An 18,432-nucleotide genomic window follows, 5' to 3' on the forward strand; every position below is an offset into this window, starting at 1 on the left:
AAATTGCCAGTGGTGGCCAGTATTGATGAGGATACAGACAGAAATGAGGGGTGACAATAAAACAGGAGCAACAGCAGGAAAAAGCAAGGTCAATTTTTTTTCATTTATAAATATATTAACCAATAAGGCAGAAGATGAGGGATGTGCATGTCAGAAAATGTATTAGCGGTAGTACCTAGTTGCACCTCTTTCTGACAAATGAAATGGAGTTATAGTTGTGTTTGCTGGCTGCCCATCAGGGTCCATAAAACAAGCGCACCTCTCTGCTGTTTAACTGTGGCAGTTGTGGTGATGGACTCTGCAGCATCAGATTGTTTAAGGGTGTCTGCCTGAGGCTCATGCTAATGCTAAGTTAGATTTTTTTTTAAATGCTAACAACGTCACAATCACTGCTCTCCACTCGCTTTCCAGATTTGGCTCCGTGCAACTTTTTCCTCGTCCTCCTCCAAATACAGGTCAAGTTGAAGGGTCACCGTTTAGACACAGTTTGGGGAGCTGGAACCTGACATAAAAAATGTCACTTGAAATCCTGACTTATGACGCTTCATGCTCGCATGCGAAAATCTTGAAACTTTTAATCAAAGCTTGTATATTTTGCACAAGAGTAGCTTAAATGTACACTATCTAGTCGTGATGACTGCTGTATGGATAGACGTGTGTCCTGCTCACTGTTGCTCACAGGTGTTTTCATCTGTTCCTTAACTGTTTTATTATTCATCTACTATTCAGTCACATCACACATTCTGGATGTGAAGATTTTCTTATTCTAAAGTTCACAACAATTTAAAACCTCCTGTTTTAATTTTGTAAAAGCCAAGATAATGTCTGCAAATGTCTAGTTTTGTTTTGTCAGTTTACTATGTATCTGACATGTTTACTTAAAAAAATCAAATTGTTTTATTTTTTTTTAAAAACTTCATATTTCATGACAGCCATTAGTTGGTTCAGTTAAAGAATGAATTAAACTAAGTGAAAAGTGGTTTTATTGCAACTACAGAACAAAACTAAACAAACAAAAATACTAAAAGATGAATAAATTAATTTTTAAAAATTCAAATTATAGATTTTAAACATTATATTTATTGAATTTTAAAGGTTTATCTTCATGGAAACATGGGATTTATAATTTTAAATAAAATTTTAAGTTGGTAAGTAAGGCTGCTACTGGTTCTGTTTCACGTCTAGCTTGTCTGACATTTTTTAAGAAACTTTACAGGGTTTTCTTTCTGACAATAACTCATTCATCGATACAGTCAGAGTGGTCAGGAGCTACAGTGTCTTTAATTTGGTCATGTGGTCATTTTTTATCTAAACTAGCAGGGTGAGTGGAGGTTAAACAGATGAAACCTGAAAAAACAGTCATAATTACATGGTGTTAACAATACATGAAAAGCTGATTTAATTGAACTTTATGTGGTGTGATTCAGTGAAAAACTACACGTAATCCTCTGAGTGAACAGTGCTTTTGTTGCAACCAAAGAACAAAGCTAATCCAACAGGATACTCCTGGCAGTGAACCATTCCAACTAAACAACAGACGTCCACATGTGAAGATAATGGAAACTCAGTTTTTTGACTCCAGCTTGCCCAAACACCCCTCTTCCCTCCCCTCACCCCTCCACCCTGAGCCTCCACCCTCCCTGACCGGGTCTGTACCCCGGGGACGTACAGCTGCACATGACGCAACCACACAGGAATCCTGGCCTGGCTCCTGTTCGCCCGCTGCTGCTGTTAATGTCCTGTCACTGCAGTGTTTCCCCTCCTGCTCTGCTCTGCTCGGGCCTTAATGAGCTGATCTGGAAGCAGTTTTTGGATCTGAGCTGTTTCTCTAAGCGAAAACACTGTTAAAATACCAAGGAAAGACCCACATTTACGCCATCTCTCCCTCTGCACACACACCTCTGTTTCAGGCCGAGCAGAGAAAGCAAGTTCGGAGGGGTGGGAGGCAGAGTTTCCTCCCTCCCCTCACCTGCTGTTAAACGCCGGTTTCCACAGCGACGCTCCAGAATCGGAAACAAACAGTCCCGAAGTGTGAGGGGAGGCCTGCGGGAAAAACCTCTCGCTTTAGATCCTCCTCTCTTTGTTCCGCTGATTTCAGCTCTGAAAAATCACTCCAGTTTTTGCTGATTTACTGAACTGGATCATGACTTCACCCACCCCGGGGCCCCTTCAGGGTTCAGGGACCCGAAAACTTCTGCGAGGGTACTTGGAGTTAAAATCAGGACTCCAGAAATTTTGACATCATGAATACAAAGAGACTTTCTCTTTGTCATATGTGTACATGTCTTCATCACCAGTCGCTTGTTCAGTAACCCTTCAATGCATGAAGCCAAATTATAGTCGTCATTATAGTTGTTTTCTGTTTCTTTGTACTCATTTTGTATCTCTAATAATTTTTGTATCTCCTTGTTGTCATTTTGTGTCTCTTTGTAGTTGTTTCTTTGTAGTCATTTTGTGTGTTTGTGTTGTTTGTCAAAGTGTTTACTTTGTGTCCCGACTGGTACGTCGGCGGTGTTATTGCATTCGGTGAGGTATCTGGCTGGGTAAGTATGTATGTATGTGTGTATGTCCGGTCCGATATCTCTGCAACCGCTGAAGTCAGGATAATCAAATTTGGCACTGAAGATCAGTCTAAGGTCCCCTGCTCAGTTGTGGAGTTACAGGTCAGCAGATCAAGTAGGGAGGGATATACGTGCGATGATCAAAATTGATACATATTGCATCAGTTGTATAGGGAGGACAGGGTTTTCACCAGCAGAGGGCGTGGTTCTGCCCTCTACTGAGGGCTCATCTTGTTGTTTTTCTTTTTAGTAATTTTGCATCTCTTTGTAGTCATTTTGTTTGTTTTGTTGTAATTTTGTATGACTTTGTAGATAGTTTGTATTTTTGTAGTTATTTTGTGTCTTTAGAATTATTTTGTCATTAGTGGTTGTTTTTTTCAGTCATTTTGTGTGTCTTTGTAGTCATTTTGTGTGTCTTTCTCATTGTTTTGTCTGTATGTGTGGCTGTTTTCATTTCTTTGTAGGAGTTTTGTGTCTCTGTGGTTTTGTGGGTTTAGTTTTGTGTCTTTAAAGTTGCTTTGTTTCTCTTTGTCACATTTTTTTGTTTCTTTGTAGTTGATTTTGTCTGTATTTTCTGTAGTTATGTCTGTGGTTGTTTTGTGTCTGTAGTTTTGTAGTTGTCTCTCTGAGATTGTTTTGTCTTACTTTTTCTGATTTGCATCACTCTGGCTGTTTTGTGTCTTTATGCAGCTGCTTTATTTCTTTTTTTAGTCAATTTGTGTTTCTTGTTTTTGTGCCTCCTTTTGTGTCATTGTAGCCCTTCTGCTTCTCTTCTATCATTCTGTCTCTTTGTTTTACATTTGTGTCTCTTTGCTGTTGTTTTGTGTCTGTTTTTATTTTTTGATTTGTGTTGAGGTAGCTGTTTTGTGTCTTTATGTAGTCATTTTGTTTTTCATTGTAGTTTTCTGTCTCTTTGTGGTTGTTTTCGTGGTTTGTTTTGTGTTTATGTTGCATTTATTTGTAGTTTTGCCACATCTTTGTAGCACTGCTTTTTGCTTTGTTCGTCTCTCTGCTGTGTTTATTTCGTAGAGGCTGCAGTGAGGGTTCTCATCGTCTGGTTCTGGGCCTTCTGCAGACACCGCTGCAGACCTGAATGTTGGTCCAAAGTAAAAGCTCAATAGACAAACTGAGAGGCAGCTCCTGACCTCCGACCTACAGGCTGCTGTGATGGATGGAGGGAATTACTGATCAAGTATTTTCAGTTAAATCATCTGGTTTCAGCTTCCGGATGCGACATTTTTCTAGCATAAAAGCCTCATGCTGTAAAAATAATCAGTATATCGACTATTTACAAAAAATTCATCAAAATATCAATCATAATGTATAAAATTCATGTGTAATTTTATGCAATGCTTCAATTTAGACAATATACTTCAATAATATTGAGTTTTATGAGTTACATAAGTTAAAATATTTAGGAAAATTTAATCTAATCGAAGCATAAAACAGTAGTGTCTCAGAGGTGCACTTCAGTCACTCTGTATTTCTCTTTTTAGCTTTCTTTAAAACTTCATTTCATGTCATTTATGTCTCTTCATAGTTGTTTTGTGTCTTTTTGTAACGTCATGTTTTGTTTGGTTAGTGCCACTGAAGTAAACCTCTGTCACTTTGTAGTAATTTTGTCATTTGTGTCTTTTTTCATTATTTTGTCTGTCTGAGGTGTTTGTGTGTTGTTTTGTAGTAGCTTGTAGATGTGTGTGTCTTTGTAGTTGTTTTTGCATCTTTGAAAATGTTTGTATCTATTTGTAGTTGTCTTGTTTCTATTTGTAGTGGTTTTGTGTCTCTGTGTAGTTGTTTTGTGTCTTTTTTAGTTGTTTCTGTCTCCTTGTAGTACTTTTGTCTTTGTCGTTTTGTGCGTCTTTGTCCTGTTTCATTCTCTTTGTAGCCATGTTAGTTTTTTTGTAGTCGCTTCGTGTCTCTCTGTAGGTGTTTTGTGTATATTTGTAATTATGTTTCCGTTTGTAGTTGTGTGCCCATTTTTAATCATTTTGTGTCTTTTTGTTGTACTTTCGTTTCGTTGTACTTATTCTGTGTGTCTTTGCAGTTGTTTTGTGTCTTTGTAGTTGATTGTAACTTTGTAGGTGTTTTGTGTTTTTGTAGTGTTTTATTCTCTTTGTAGTCGTGTGTTTTTGTAGTCATTTTGTGTCTTTGCAATACTTTTGTTTCTTTGTACTTGTTTTGTGTGTCTTCGTAGTAGTTTATCTTTGGGTAGTTGTTTTTCTATGTGTCTGTCATAGTTTTGTGTGTCTTTGTGATGTTTTATTCTCTTTGTAGCCATGTGAGTTTTTGTAATTATTTTGTCTCTTTCTGCATCTCATTTGACGGAAATGGAAAATCATCATTTCAATTCTCTGTTTTTTCTTTTAACTTTAACTAACTGCAGATTGACTAACATATGAGGATTTTTATTATTACTAAATCATGCAATTCCGTTTTAAAGTTGTTTGTTTAACTGGTTGTGAACTCGGTGCGCTCCCTCCTCGGTCACGCGCATCGTGCTCATCACGCTGTGCGCACGCGTCGCTCGGAGGCAAGTTGAGCGCGCGCCAGCAGCAGTTTCCAGCTGTGCTCGTGAATCGGACCGTTAGTGAGTCCTGTGGTGGACCAGGCGCTCGGTCGGTCTGTCCTTTCCCCGCAGCTGTCTCCCCGGTGTGGATCCAGCCTGTTGCCCCGACCCTCCTGCTCCTTCCTCCGGACTCAAACTCTCCATTCCTCGGTTTCCCCCCACTGACAGCTCTGGGAACTTTTCGGACCGGTTCTGTGTGTCCGAAGCTTTGAGACCCGGTTCTGCTAGTTCGGACTGCCCCCCTCCTGCTCCACCATGGGTTGGAGTGTCCCGGTTCTGCTGTCAGTCATCTGCGCTCAGCTCACGGCTGGAGTCCCGGACGGCCCGGCCGTTCAAGGTAACCAAAAAGTGTCTGAAGAGTACTTTTACTAGACAGATACTGCAGTCAGGTCCCCGTCTGAACTACTTACATACATTTTAGAAGGAAACGTATTTGTTTCACTGTATTACTTTAACATTTTATAGAAAACGGCTGGTAACTACTGTCTTATGTACGTTTATTTAATAAATCATTTCTTGTTATACTGAAACCGATTTTATTTAAAAAATGTAGTTACCAAATGAAAATATGTTACTGTATTTTTACTAAAATATTTAATGTATAACTGATGACAATACTCTGTAGTAGAATATGAGAGTTTGTGTTTAATACTGAGTTATATACAGTATTTTTCTAGTGTTGCCATTTTCATCATAATAATCAACATTAAGTCTTTAAAGATGTATAAACACTACTCTGAATTCCAGATGTAGACCATAAATAGCAATCCCAGCAAAAAGAACCCTTCAAACAACCTTTAGGGAGCCTTCAGGGAATGGTCTTTGAAGGTTTCTGTTTGCTGACGTGTCTTTATACTCTTTATTTACTCTTTTGGGTTGCCAGGTTGTAATCAGTGCTTCATTATTGTGTTTTCAGCTCTTTATTTGACTAAATTAGAGATTTAGAAATAGATCTGTAATGCTTACATCTGCAAATATGTCTTGATTTATTTGCTGTTTACTTCCTGTAAAACTTACAATATTTACATGTAGTTGTTGCCTTTGGTTTGTAATTGTCTGCTCGTTGACATTGTATTTCTTTTAGTAATTGTTTTGTGTCTCTTTTTGGTTATTTAGTGTTTCTGACCATTTGTTTGTCTCTTCGTGGTTGTTTTGTGTCTATTTCCAATTTTGTGTGTCTTTATAATAGTTCTATGTCTATTTTTTGACATTTGTGTGTCTTGGTAATTGTTTTGTGTTGTTATGTAGTTGTTTTGTGTCTCTTTGTTTCTTTATAATTGATTGTGTGTTTTTGTGGTTGTTTTGTGTCTCTTTGTAGTCGTTTGTGTCTCGTAGTAGTTGTTTTGTGTGTCTTTGTAGTTGTTTTCTTTGTACTTCTTGACTTTGCTTTCTTGTAGTAGTTGTATTGTGTTATTTTGTAGTTGTTTTGCATCTCTTTGTACTCGTTTTTTGTCTCTTCCCAAGTTGTTTGTGTTTCTTTGCAGTTGTTTGGTGCCTCTTTGTCGTTGTTTGTGTGGCTTTGGAGTGGTTTTGTGTCTCTTTACTGACATATGTGTCTCTTTGGGATTGTTTTGTCTCTGGTCATTCTCTCTCTTCGCAGTTGTTTTCTGTCTCTTTGTGGTAGTTTGTCTCTTTGTAGTTGCTTTATATCTTTGTAGTTGTTTGTGTCTATGCCGTCGTTTTGTGTTGATTGTCTTTGTTGTCGTTTGTCTTTTTGTGGTCATATTATGTGGCTTTGTTGTAGTTTGTATCTCTTCGTAGTAATTTCGATTCTCTTTGTTGTTGTTTGTGTCTCTTCGGCATCATTGTGTGTCTCATTGAGGTCGTGTTGTGTGTTGAAGTTGTCACGTGTCTCTTTGTAGTCGTTTGTGCCTCTTTGTAATTGTTTGTGTCTCTTTGGAACGTGTTGTCTTATTTGGTTAGTGCCAAAAGGAAAAAAGTAAAGTAAACCTCTGTCTCTTTGAAGTCATTTTTGGTGTCACAGTTCGCTTTCATTTTTTTGTGTGGTTTTGTTTGTCTTTGTCATCATTTTGTGTCTCATTGAGGTCATAGTGTGCCTCACTGAATTTGCATTGCGTCTCTTTGTAGTGGTGTTGTGTGTGTTTGTCGTCGTTTTGAAACAAACCAGAATGTTTCCACCACCAGACTTTACAGATGGCGCATGGTGCTTCTCCTGAAGAGCTGCCAAACGTGTCGACTGTTACTGCGACCAAACAGCTCTGTGTTTGGCTCATCTGTCCAGAGCTCATTATTTTAAAAAGCCTTCTCTTTGCGTGTGTGTTTACTGGTAAAGGCTTTTTTCCTGGAACACCTCCCCTGCAGCTCAAATGATACTGATTGTAACTGCAAGCACTTTGACACCAACAGCTGCAAAATTACCTTTAGATCCAGGGATAAAAAGCTTGGGCTTCTTGAGGACTCTTTTTTTCCATCTCTGCTCTTGGGATAAATTTGCAGTGGAATGATTGATTTTAAATCATTTGGAGATCTTTATAAATCCCAAATACGTCCACAGCCATTTCATGATGACGCCACACGCTTCATCTCGTCAATAAGTACAGCAGAGCCTCTAAGTGGAGGTTTAAAGAGCCACATTCTACTGCTTAACCTTCACTGTTATATGTCTGCTTTTTCTGCATTTAATACATCTGCAAAATTACAAAGGTGAAGTCCTCTCACCCACAGAAAACCTCGCTCATGGCCTGACTGAAACACCTCGTTTTAAATCCTCAAGTTTCTTCTGTTACTTATCGACATCACCACGTAATACATTTACATAACGCCTGCATAGAGGTTAGTTTGGCAAACAATGAGCAGCTGCCTTGTGGTCTCCCAGTATTTACTAATTAGATTGTCTTCTGCACTGGCTACATCCCTCAGATCTTTACAAGATTACTTTCCCATCCAAATGAAAACATTTTGCATCAGTCTTTTTAAATTCAAATGAAATTATGTTCAACCAACAAACTGCATTGAGTTAGTGGAATTAGCTTTTCCCCCAAAATCCAAAGCATTTTAAATTTTTTGATCATTGGTAGCATATTTGCACATCAAAATCTGTTATTTTAAAGGAATGTTTAAGTGTAATGTACATAATTAACATTATAATGAACACAAGGTTTTAAGTTGGCAAATTAGAAAGATTAAGTTGCTCCAGTTTAAAGTAGATATGAGATGAGTGGATTCAAAAGCCTGACCTCAAGGTGAAGAAAAAGTAATTATTAAATCAATTTTATTAAGTTGCCTCAACTTGAATTTAGGTAAACGTCAACTAGTGCAGAAATTTGACTTTAAGTTAAACATGTTAATAAGTTGATGCAACATTATGATGTCAACCATTTAGATAATATCAACTTAAAATTAGTTAAGTGCTGAGAATTGGTCAGTTGAATTACTTATAAGAGTTCAGGGGATATAATGACATATTTTCCTAATTTTCATCGAGGTGTAGTCTTAGATGTATCACTTTTTGTGGCTTTAGCTCTTAATGCAGTTCACTGAAGTCAACAGTTACAGGAACGTTTGCGTAAAAAGTTTTCATTTTTTTGAAGATTTTGCACAATAAGGGAAAGCAGCATCACTTTAGTGTGCATTATAAAGAAGCAAAGATAAAAGTGACGAATCCACAAAAACACGCTACCAAAAATGTAAGATAGCAATCAGGCAAACTAAAAAAAAACAACAACAGATAAGTAGAATAATGTAAAGGGTGTTTGAGATCACATTTCAAGTTTTAACTAGATTAAAAGCTGTTTTCAGATTATGTCTAGATTGAACCAAACAAATACTGGTTTTACAAATCTGAAAACTGTGCCTTTAAACGCTCCCCATTCCAAGCTGTGTCTTAAACAGTTAGTTAATCAAGTCCAGGTTGGACAGACAAGTGTAAATGTGGTCTGTGGAAGTCCAGGGCTTGATCCCATCTATCATACCAGGCTCATGTCCTGGAAAATCATTTATTCAAAAGAGAGGAAAGCCTGTCAAGTGTGCAGCTGTGGGTTTTGGTTTACAGAAGAGTTGCAGCTCTTTTCCAGAAGGTAAAACACTGCACTAGAAGAATCAGATAAAGAGCTAAAGTGTGTTGAGCTGGAGAAGGATTTTGCACAACCTGGCAACCTAGAAATTACTGTAAACACCTTAGAAATGGAAAAACAGGTTGTAGAAGCATCTGCACTGTAAGGAGTCAAAAAATGTTTACTCAGATCATTCAGTCAAATTCGATCTGAGCAGCACAGCAGATCAATACAATACACGTTACTGTATCTGTTTATTGGGAGGTCACTGATTTAGTCCTGAAGGTTTTCTACGACTCTGGGGTGTTCTGTTGACATGTCGTAACTACAGATGTCTTGATTAAGGTTTTTGTCCCCGTCTGACAATCCGATTTTCCTAGATAATGCACACTTTAAGTATATTAAAATTACTTAAGCCAATCTGGAGTTTATGCTGAACAACTGAATGGCTCTGCAAAGAATTAAGAAAAAAATAGAATTTCTGCATCCAAGCTGTTCCTTCATGTCAAACAGGTGGTCAGAAACCTTGTTGTAAAGCCCTGGTATGGCACTGTCTGAAATGTAGTGTGGAGAAGGTAGGATGTGCGTCGCTCCACAAGCTGAGACAGATTATCAGCTTCTCGCTATTCTTCCTCTGTGGTGTTTATGTTTGCCAGCTCAAGTCAAATGCAGTTTAGTTTTACAAAACAAGCCTGCAGGGAGGCATTTCATGTATGAACAGGTAAAATGAGTCCATCCTTTTAACCACATATATCAACATCACCTGTAACCATAGCAACAGTTACACAAAACATGACAGACCTTGGTATTTTATTCCTTTTACCTGTATTATTTTTTGTTCTCTGGTTTCACTGCCTCATCACATTTCTTCAAGTTTTAGTCGCGGTTTCATCACTGTGTGGCTTCACTTAGAAAAGTGCTGTTTAATTACAATTATTTTTGTGTTTAAAAAGATCTTTAAAAGGCTTTAAGCTGATGAACCTGCAGAATTCCTTTAGCTATTCACTCGTCAAGCATATACATTGGATTGATTTTAGAAACCTTAATGCACTTGATGTGTGTATTGGCTATGAAAATTGGATTGGGACTCGGTATCAGCACATACTAAATAATAAATGACTGATCAAGCCTGGGACCATCTGTACTTTTCTCCCTCTGAAATAACACCAGTCATTGTCTGATCAGTAACAATTTGATCAGAACATATCGACCAACCAGACGGCCAGTCCACCTGGACGTCACAGCTCCAGTAAAAAGCTTCTGAAACAGGTTGTGGGAGTTCTGGGAGGAATCTGTGCTGTAGAGATGGGTTTAAAGTTACAACTTATGGTCATAAACAAAACAGATCATTTTAAAATGCAGTCAGTGTTAATAAAATGAGTGAAATAGTGCCATAAAACCAGATCTTCTTTCTTTTGGTGTTAATGACAGGTGTTTGTCCCTCTTTCCTCCTCAGTGATTGATGTGTTGGGCCTTCAAGACTCGAAGCAGATCATTTCAGCTGTGGAGAAGCTGGCAGGTGGTCTGAGCGCACTCAGTGACGTCTATGTGGTGTCTACGTTTCGCCTGCCAGCAAAGCTGGGTGGAGTCCTGCTGGGTCTCTACAGCAAACAGGACAACAGAAAGTACCTGGAGGTCGCTGTCATGGGGAAGATCAGTAAAGGTTGGTGGAAATGTAACTGCTGAGTCTGACGGCACTAAGCCAGACTCCATTCAAATCCTCTTCACTTTTAAATCTCAAAGTTTCCACAGATCCTAAATCTGTCAGGATGAATTAAGGGGAACATGTGTGACATGAGGCAGCAGACCTGTAGAACATTTCCACAGAAACATGGAGTCTGTGGTTTGAATATTTCACTCAGTGGAAACAGCACAGATTCTCAGAGGAGGTTCCAGGTAATTAGGATGAAATGTAAGGAAGAAATCCTGGTTCTGGAGTCAGGGGGCAGGAAATGTGGTAGGAAATAATGTACCTTCAGGGATCCTTCAGTTTGTCAGTGAATCATCTGTGATATCTGACAGAACAAAGCACTAACCTTTAAATGTAAGGGAACCTGAAGATTTTAAGATAATGTGCCATATGTTACTAGAGAAAATATCAGAGTCTTTTAGAAAGTTCTAGTGGTTCTTTACAAAGTGCAGTCGCCACTGGAAAGTTACCCACAGGGCTTCTATGAGTAAATAAAGGGTTCTAGTGGTCACTGATGAAGCTCTAGTTGTTCCTGGAGTTTCTTGGGGAAATTTGAACGGTTCCAGGTGTCAGTCAGGATATTCTGTCAATGATTAAATATATGGAAGCTCCATGATGAGCTTCTAGAGGTCATTAAGGAGGTCCTATGGGTCACTGAGGAGGTAGTAATGGTAGCTTGGGATCTTCATGGGGATATTGAAGACCTTATGGTTAACTGATGAGTTTTTATGGAGGATTGAAAGAGTATTTATGGGCCAAGAAATAAGTTGTAGAAGTCATCTAGAAGTTCTGCCACTGTTGTAGGATTTCTCAAAGACCTTCTGTGGTTCACTAAAGAGTTGTTATGGGTTGTTTCCTCTGAGTGATGTTTCTTTGGAAGTGTTCTACTGGTCTGCCTCATTTTTTTGCATACATCTCCCTACAATCCATCCTGGCAGACCCCAGATGTGTGGAAACTCTGAGATCTCAACTAGAACTTAATAAATATGAAGACGATGGTCGACTTCAGAAGAAATATGACATTTAAGGTAGATCCATCTAGCACTCAGATGATGCTTATTGAAGCTGTGTGCGACTGACTCATTGCTGCATCTCGTTCTCAGAATGCACTGCAGTTCTGTGTTTTTGGATCTGAGGGTTCCGTCTGGTCTGATAAGCCGGTCTGTGCTGGGCCTCAGAGCCCTGCACAGGAATCCGGTTCTGGCTGTGTTGTCGTTTTAATACACCCTTTATCCTGATAATGACAGAGTGTGAGTTCAGCCTGCAGCTGCTCTGACAGCATGATCATTATAATCTGAGCCGACATTTCATAAACTGCTCCGTGTTGATGTTTGGGCTCAGCGCCACCTTTGACCTCCAGAGAGGAGACTGAGTTCAGCATGAAACCTTCATCTTTCTTCTCCTGCTGCTGCCTGAAGTGTTGTTTGTATTCTTTGTATTTATATTCGATTTATTTCAAGGTGAACGGTCGGTTTGTTGATATCTGCGGTATTCAGGCAGAGCAGTTCTCATCAGCATCTCATTTAGGTGAAATCTTAATGTGCTTGTTGCTGATTTCAGGTGGTGGGTGGCAGTTGTTCCGTTGAAACAGCAAAATTCTACGTCAGTGTTAGAGAACCTTCATTCACTGAATCAATACAATCACATTTTTATGAACACACAGCTGTAACTAATGATTGTTTTTATTATCAATTAAATATTTTATCTATAAACTGTAGAAAAAAAGTGCTTAGTAATGTTCCTTTGTGTGTCCTTTGATTTCTTTTGAGCAATATCTGACGCAAGAATCTCCTTCATGATTCATGCATTTCTATCTTAGGTTCTTAGTATTAGCTTCTGACATCATAGAGGAGGTTCTTGCAGGTAGTAAGGGTATTCTAAGGGTCCTTGAACTGACATCTCTGGAAGACATTCTGGTGGTCATAAAGGAGGATCTAGTTGCCACTAAAGATGTTCTAGTGGACATTAAGGTGGTTCTGTGGGTTAATGAGAGATTCTATTGACTGGCTTCTATGAACAGCATTCTAGTGGTCATTAGAGAGGTTCTATTTGCCATTGAAGACGTTCTCGTGCACAGAAAAGAGGATCCAGGGGTGGGATCATTTTACATATTTTAGAAGATACAGAGGAACAGCCAGTGCTCAGTGAGGATGTTCTATTGGTCATGGAAGAGGGTTTATGGATTCTTAAAGACATTCCAATGTTCTTTGAAGAGGTTCCTGTTGCCATTGAAAATGTTCTAGTGGACTTTAAGGTGGTTTTATGGGTCACTGAAGAGGTTCTATTTACTGACCTCTATGGAGGACACTCTAGTGGTCTTTAAGGAGGTTCTCATTCCCACTGAGGATGTTATTGTGCACAGTTGTGCAATTACAAACTCCCTAATGACCATTAAATTGTCTTCAGTGAGGATGTTCTATTGGTCACGGAAGAAGTTCTATGGATCTCTAAAGACATTTTAATGGTCATTAACAAGGTTCTTAAGAGGAGGAGGAGCGCTGCCTATGAAGTACAGTTCAGGAGGTTCTTAGGGTCAATTTAAAGGTTCAAGAGGTAACGGGGAGGATCCACTGGTTGGTGAGGATGTTCTGTGGGTTGTGAAAGAGATTCTAGTTGTCTTTAAACACATTCTATGGGTCACTGGGGTGGTAAATCTCTTCACTGAAGAGGTTTTAGGAGTTGTCAAAGAGATTCTAGTGATCATATGGGAGGTTGTAAGGTGTTGAGAACCGTATATAGTTCACTGAGGAGGATCTGTGGATTGCTGAAAAGGTTCTAGTGGTCACTGGGGATGTTCTAGGGGTTATCAAAGTCCTTTTACAGTTCACTGAAGAGTTCTTATGTGTTGCTCAGGAAAAAATAAGAACAGAACAGGGAAGCAGCCAAATCATTCATTTCTCGGAGAACATTCAGTCACTGAATCTGACTGCACAACTATGTTTTCATTACAGCGGAATTGCAGCTACTTTTTGAAATTGATAATTAACTATTTTATTTCTAAAGTGTCAAGAAATTGCGAAAAATGTTTGTTGAACCTTCCCACCGGCAAATGTTTCACCTTCATGTGTCTAGTTTTGAGCAACGGCCCAGAATTCAAAAATATTCAACTGATAGTCATGTTTGACAACGTAGAGCAACAATTTTTCAGATTTTACAAGCTGGAAGCATAAAATATTCTGCTTTTTTTTTATTGTGTATTGCAACAGTAATTGCCAAAATATTTTGTCCAACAACATATGTCTTGTTTTGAATAACAGATTTAATATTCAACATCTGAAAGACCCGTATAAACTTGTTTCCTACTGAAAATGTAAATGTCAAACCATCTCACTCATTTTTTACAACCACTTTTTCCATAAACAGCTGCTAAATACAGTCTTTATAAAACAAGGAAATGATGCTGGTGACTTTTCTCAGTAGTGAATGAATTGGCATTTGGCGTTATAGACTCATTCCATTTAAATGATCAAATATTTAGAAAACATTCAACTTAATCATCTCTAATTTGCCTGAAAATTACATGAAAAATGATATTTATTAAGACATTAGTGAAATTTTACTTTGATATATCAAATGTTTTACAAAACTTAAAGACAAAATTTGCACGTCAACCCCCTTTCTGCATATATTTTTGTGCATTAAAATTTAAGGCCGTATCTCAGGATAAATATGTCCTTAATAAAAAAGATTTTTTTTTTGTTATATTTGGAGAACCCTTTTGAAAGTCTCGAACTCTGCCCTGTTCGGATTACTCTATCTACCAATATTTTTATCTTTAAAGTACAACTTGTCATGCCTGCTCAATCAGTTAGTTTAAGAGACATGCAGTTTCATATGGTTCAGGAAATATCACAAGTTAAGCTTAATTTTTTTTTTGGGGGGGGGGGGTTCAGAGACTGTTTGATTTTTTTGTCCAATATTTCTGATTCTGAGTCAATGACATGATGAGAAATAACTGAAATTTGCAAGCTGTTGTGGAGATATTATGGTTCAAATAACCTCCAATTTCAATGTGCAAAAAAAAAAAAAACATGCTGAAAGTGGGTAGACGGGCAATTTTTAAAATGATTTTACTTGGAAAGTGTTTAATTTGTCAATCTGAAATGTCACAGATACCATTTTAAATATCTATAGATTATAACAAAAAAAGAATCAAGCCGCTCATGATGTATGATGGAATAACTTTGTTGTGGCAGCAGGATGGTGTTTTTAATCATTTTTGAAGCTCAGTGGAGCCCCTCAACCCTTCACTGGTGTTTGTATTGTTTTTTTACACTCTTGTGCTTTTTTTTTAATATTGTGGCTCTTTATTGGTCAGCCTTCCTTGTTCGTGCTGCCAACAGTCCACTCCTTCAGGCTGTTTACTCTCTTTCATGTTTTCCATTTTCTCATCCGGAGTGCAGATGAAACTGTTGCCTGTTCACAGCCTCGCTCTGACCAGGGGCAAACATCATGTTCTTGATCAACTCTCAAATGCATTTTTCTGACACCAGTACACCCAGCACCGATATTTATTCGACGCAGATGATAAAATCATGTTGTAGCCTGTTTATAGCTTGTTACTAACAACTACAAGCTCAATAATGTGTTTGTGTCTTATAAAATGGAAAAATAGTTCATAGTTTGTTGTATGCTGATGATAATGGTTCAGATCAAACTGATATATTTGATGCTTCTATTGTTTTATGTTGCTCTTCTTGTAGAGCCACACCTGACAAATCAGTCAGAGCAGTAATCATGAATCACAGTCATGTGTTCTGCAATGTTTCTTTGGTTCGGATTCTGGACAACCTAAAGACTTTAAGACTTTCATCGGTTTTAGCAAGTCGTGGCTTCTCTTTCCTTTTCTGCAGCTTATGGTGTACCAGGAGACTTTGTCAGATCTTCTAACTTCACAAGCTGCAAATTTGTACATTTTGTCCTGTGTGTTTATAGCAGCAAGATTGATACAGCTGAGTGAACTGTAGACATTAGATGACTTTGCCATCTTCATGCTCTGGTTCAGCTTTACAGTGCTCTGATAGCTCATTTTTATCTTCATCTGCAAATCCTTCAGTGCTCTTCTGCACTAGTTGCTGCAGCATCATGTGACAAAAGCCTAACAGACACACTTCTGTATTATTGTGTCTAGATTTAGTTGAGACAACACTGCGACTATTAGGTCCCACTCTAATTATTATTTTATCACTCACACACTTAATGAGGTCAGTTAATGAAAAATCTATCATTGTCTCCTACTTGATCTCCTCAGAATGAGTAGATTTTTAAAAATTACAATAACTTTAATATATTTAATGAAGCCATGCAAAGCTTTGTGTTCATACTATGAATATATTAAATTACAATAACTTTAATATATTTAATGAAGCCATGCAAAGCTTTGTGTTCATACTATGAATATATTAAATTACAATAACTTTAATATATTTAATGAAGCCATGCAAAGCTTTGTGTTCATACTATGAATATATTAAATTACAATAACTTTAATATATTTAATGAAGCCATGCAAAGCTTTGTGTTCATACTATGAATATATTAAATTACAATAACTTTAATATATTTAATGAAGCATGCAAAGCTTTGTGTTCATACTATGAATATTTCCAGAGTTACAGACCCTAATTTTGGTGGGTAACAGTCTTTAATTTTGTTACTTTTTCTATTATTTCTGAGTCTCATAACCAAATAAATACAGGAGATAGACACAGGAAATTTTAGGGCAGAAAAATGCACTTGAGTTCTGTTAAAAACTACAACCAAATCAATTTTACGTCCATTCCAGGTGTCATAATCTAAAGTTCTAAATCTAAATATACTGTTTTGTTTATTTTGTCTGTGACCAGCTATGGTCCAGCTACAGTTTAATGTCTATGACATAAAGTCACAGAAACAAGCATCGGTAGCCTGGATGAATTTTCTGTTGTCAGATAATTCATCAGAGAAAACTTTTAACAGTGCATTTTGATACGAGGTTCATCTTCTAGACATTATTCCCACCCCTATATACAGCACTTCAAGGGCCTGTAACACTGAATATATTATAGTCTGATTAAGAAATTAAGTGGGCTGCACAGTGTGTTAGTGGTTAGCACTCTCGCCTTGCAGCAAGAAGATCCCTGGTTCAAATCCCAGCTTGGGCCTGGGATCTTTCTGCATGGAGTTTGCGTGAGTTTTCTCCGGGCACTCCGGCTTCCTCCCACAGTCCAAAAATATGCTGAGGTTAATTGATTACTCTAAATTGTTCGTAGGTGCGAATGTGAGTGTGATTGTGTGTCTGTATATGTAGCCCTGTGACAGACTGGCGACCTGTCCAGGGTGTCCCCTGCCTTCGCCCGAGTCAGCTGAGATAGGCTCCAGCACCCTCCATGACCCTAGTGAGGATAAAGCGGTGTATAGAGAATGGATAAGAAATAAAGTTTTTGTCCAAATTCTGAGGGGTCAGGAGGGAACTTTATACACAATTTGTTGATTTGTACGGAACGAACTCAAATGCATTTGAGGATTTAGAGTTTTGATCTTTAAAATATCTGGAAAATATGATCTCATACCACGATACTATCAAAGCAGATATCAGACTAATGTTTTCTTCTTCTTCCTCTTCTTCTTCATCAGTCCTGGTCCGTTATGTCCGCGCTGATGGGAAGCTCCACACGGTGAACCTGCAGAACGCCAACCTGGCCGATGGGCGGACTCATTCCATCATCCTGAGGCTCGGCGGCCTTCATCGTGAACAAATGCAGATGGAGCTCTACGTTGACTGCCGATTGGCCGACTCCAGCCAGGGTCTGCCGCCATTGGTTCCTCTGCCCAGGGAAGCAGACATGGTGGAGATCAGACATGGACAGAAGGCGTACGCCAGACTCCAGGTTAGAGAGAGATAGATGAATAAAAAATGAATTATTAAATCTTCAGTTCAGGAAAAATGCTAAATATATGTTGTAAAGATTTTCCTTGTTATGTGTCATAAACTGTACTAAACAAGACAAAGTCAAAAAATAATGTTGACATGTTTAGCAAGAATATGAGCTTTGTGAGGTCTGAGTGGTGAAGAAAAGATATCGCAGCCATTTGATGGTCAATATAAGTTGTTACCATCGGAATGGAGGTACTTTCCCTGCAGAAATACCCTTCACACCCTCCAGTATTGTTCTGTTAAACTCTTAGAATCCAACAGATGCACTTACATTGAAATTTAAATCCCTTCTTCTAAGCTGAATCACTCTTGAAGTATTTGTTGCAGCATTGCAAACATGAAAGTGACCTTTGCTAGGCCAAATTATTATTACTACATTAGGAACACTTTTAACTCTGTGCTGTTGTTTTGTTTTTTCTTTTTTTTATCTGGAAGACTAATGTTGTTCTATTTAGGAGAAGGTAAAGCTGTAAGTGATCTCCTGGTTCCTAAACCGTCTGAACTCCAAGCAGTTTCTGTCTCATTTTTCTCACTGTGGGCTAATTTTTCACTGCAATATGAAGTTCTGCACCTCTATGGAAACGGTAGACTAAAGTAGAGAAAACCCAGCATATCCTCTGTGCAATGCGGCACAGTTAGAGTGCTATATATGATAAAAAGAAGAAACAAATGTTGAATGTCTTGGA

General features: G+C 38.2%; 1 protein-coding gene across 1 annotated transcript in view; it reads left to right on the forward strand.

Annotated features, from left to right (window-relative positions):
* Positions 1-9: 9 nt before the first annotated feature.
* Positions 10-18,432, forward strand: part of thbs3a (thrombospondin 3a) — a 37,502-nt gene continuing 19,079 nt past the window's right edge. The window contains 4 exon segments of the mRNA XM_051956792.1: positions 10-2,202; positions 2,434-5,464; positions 10,597-10,803; positions 17,446-17,699. Of these exon segments, the coding sequence (XP_051812752.1) occupies positions 5,383-5,464; positions 10,597-10,803; positions 17,446-17,699 (543 nt within the window). The 5' untranslated portion in view covers positions 10-2,202; positions 2,434-5,382.

Source organism: Acanthochromis polyacanthus, chromosome 12 (genome assembly GCF_021347895.1).
Source record: "Acanthochromis polyacanthus isolate Apoly-LR-REF ecotype Palm Island chromosome 12, KAUST_Apoly_ChrSc, whole genome shotgun sequence".
Classification (NCBI taxonomy): Eukaryota; Metazoa; Chordata; class Actinopteri; family Pomacentridae; genus Acanthochromis; species Acanthochromis polyacanthus.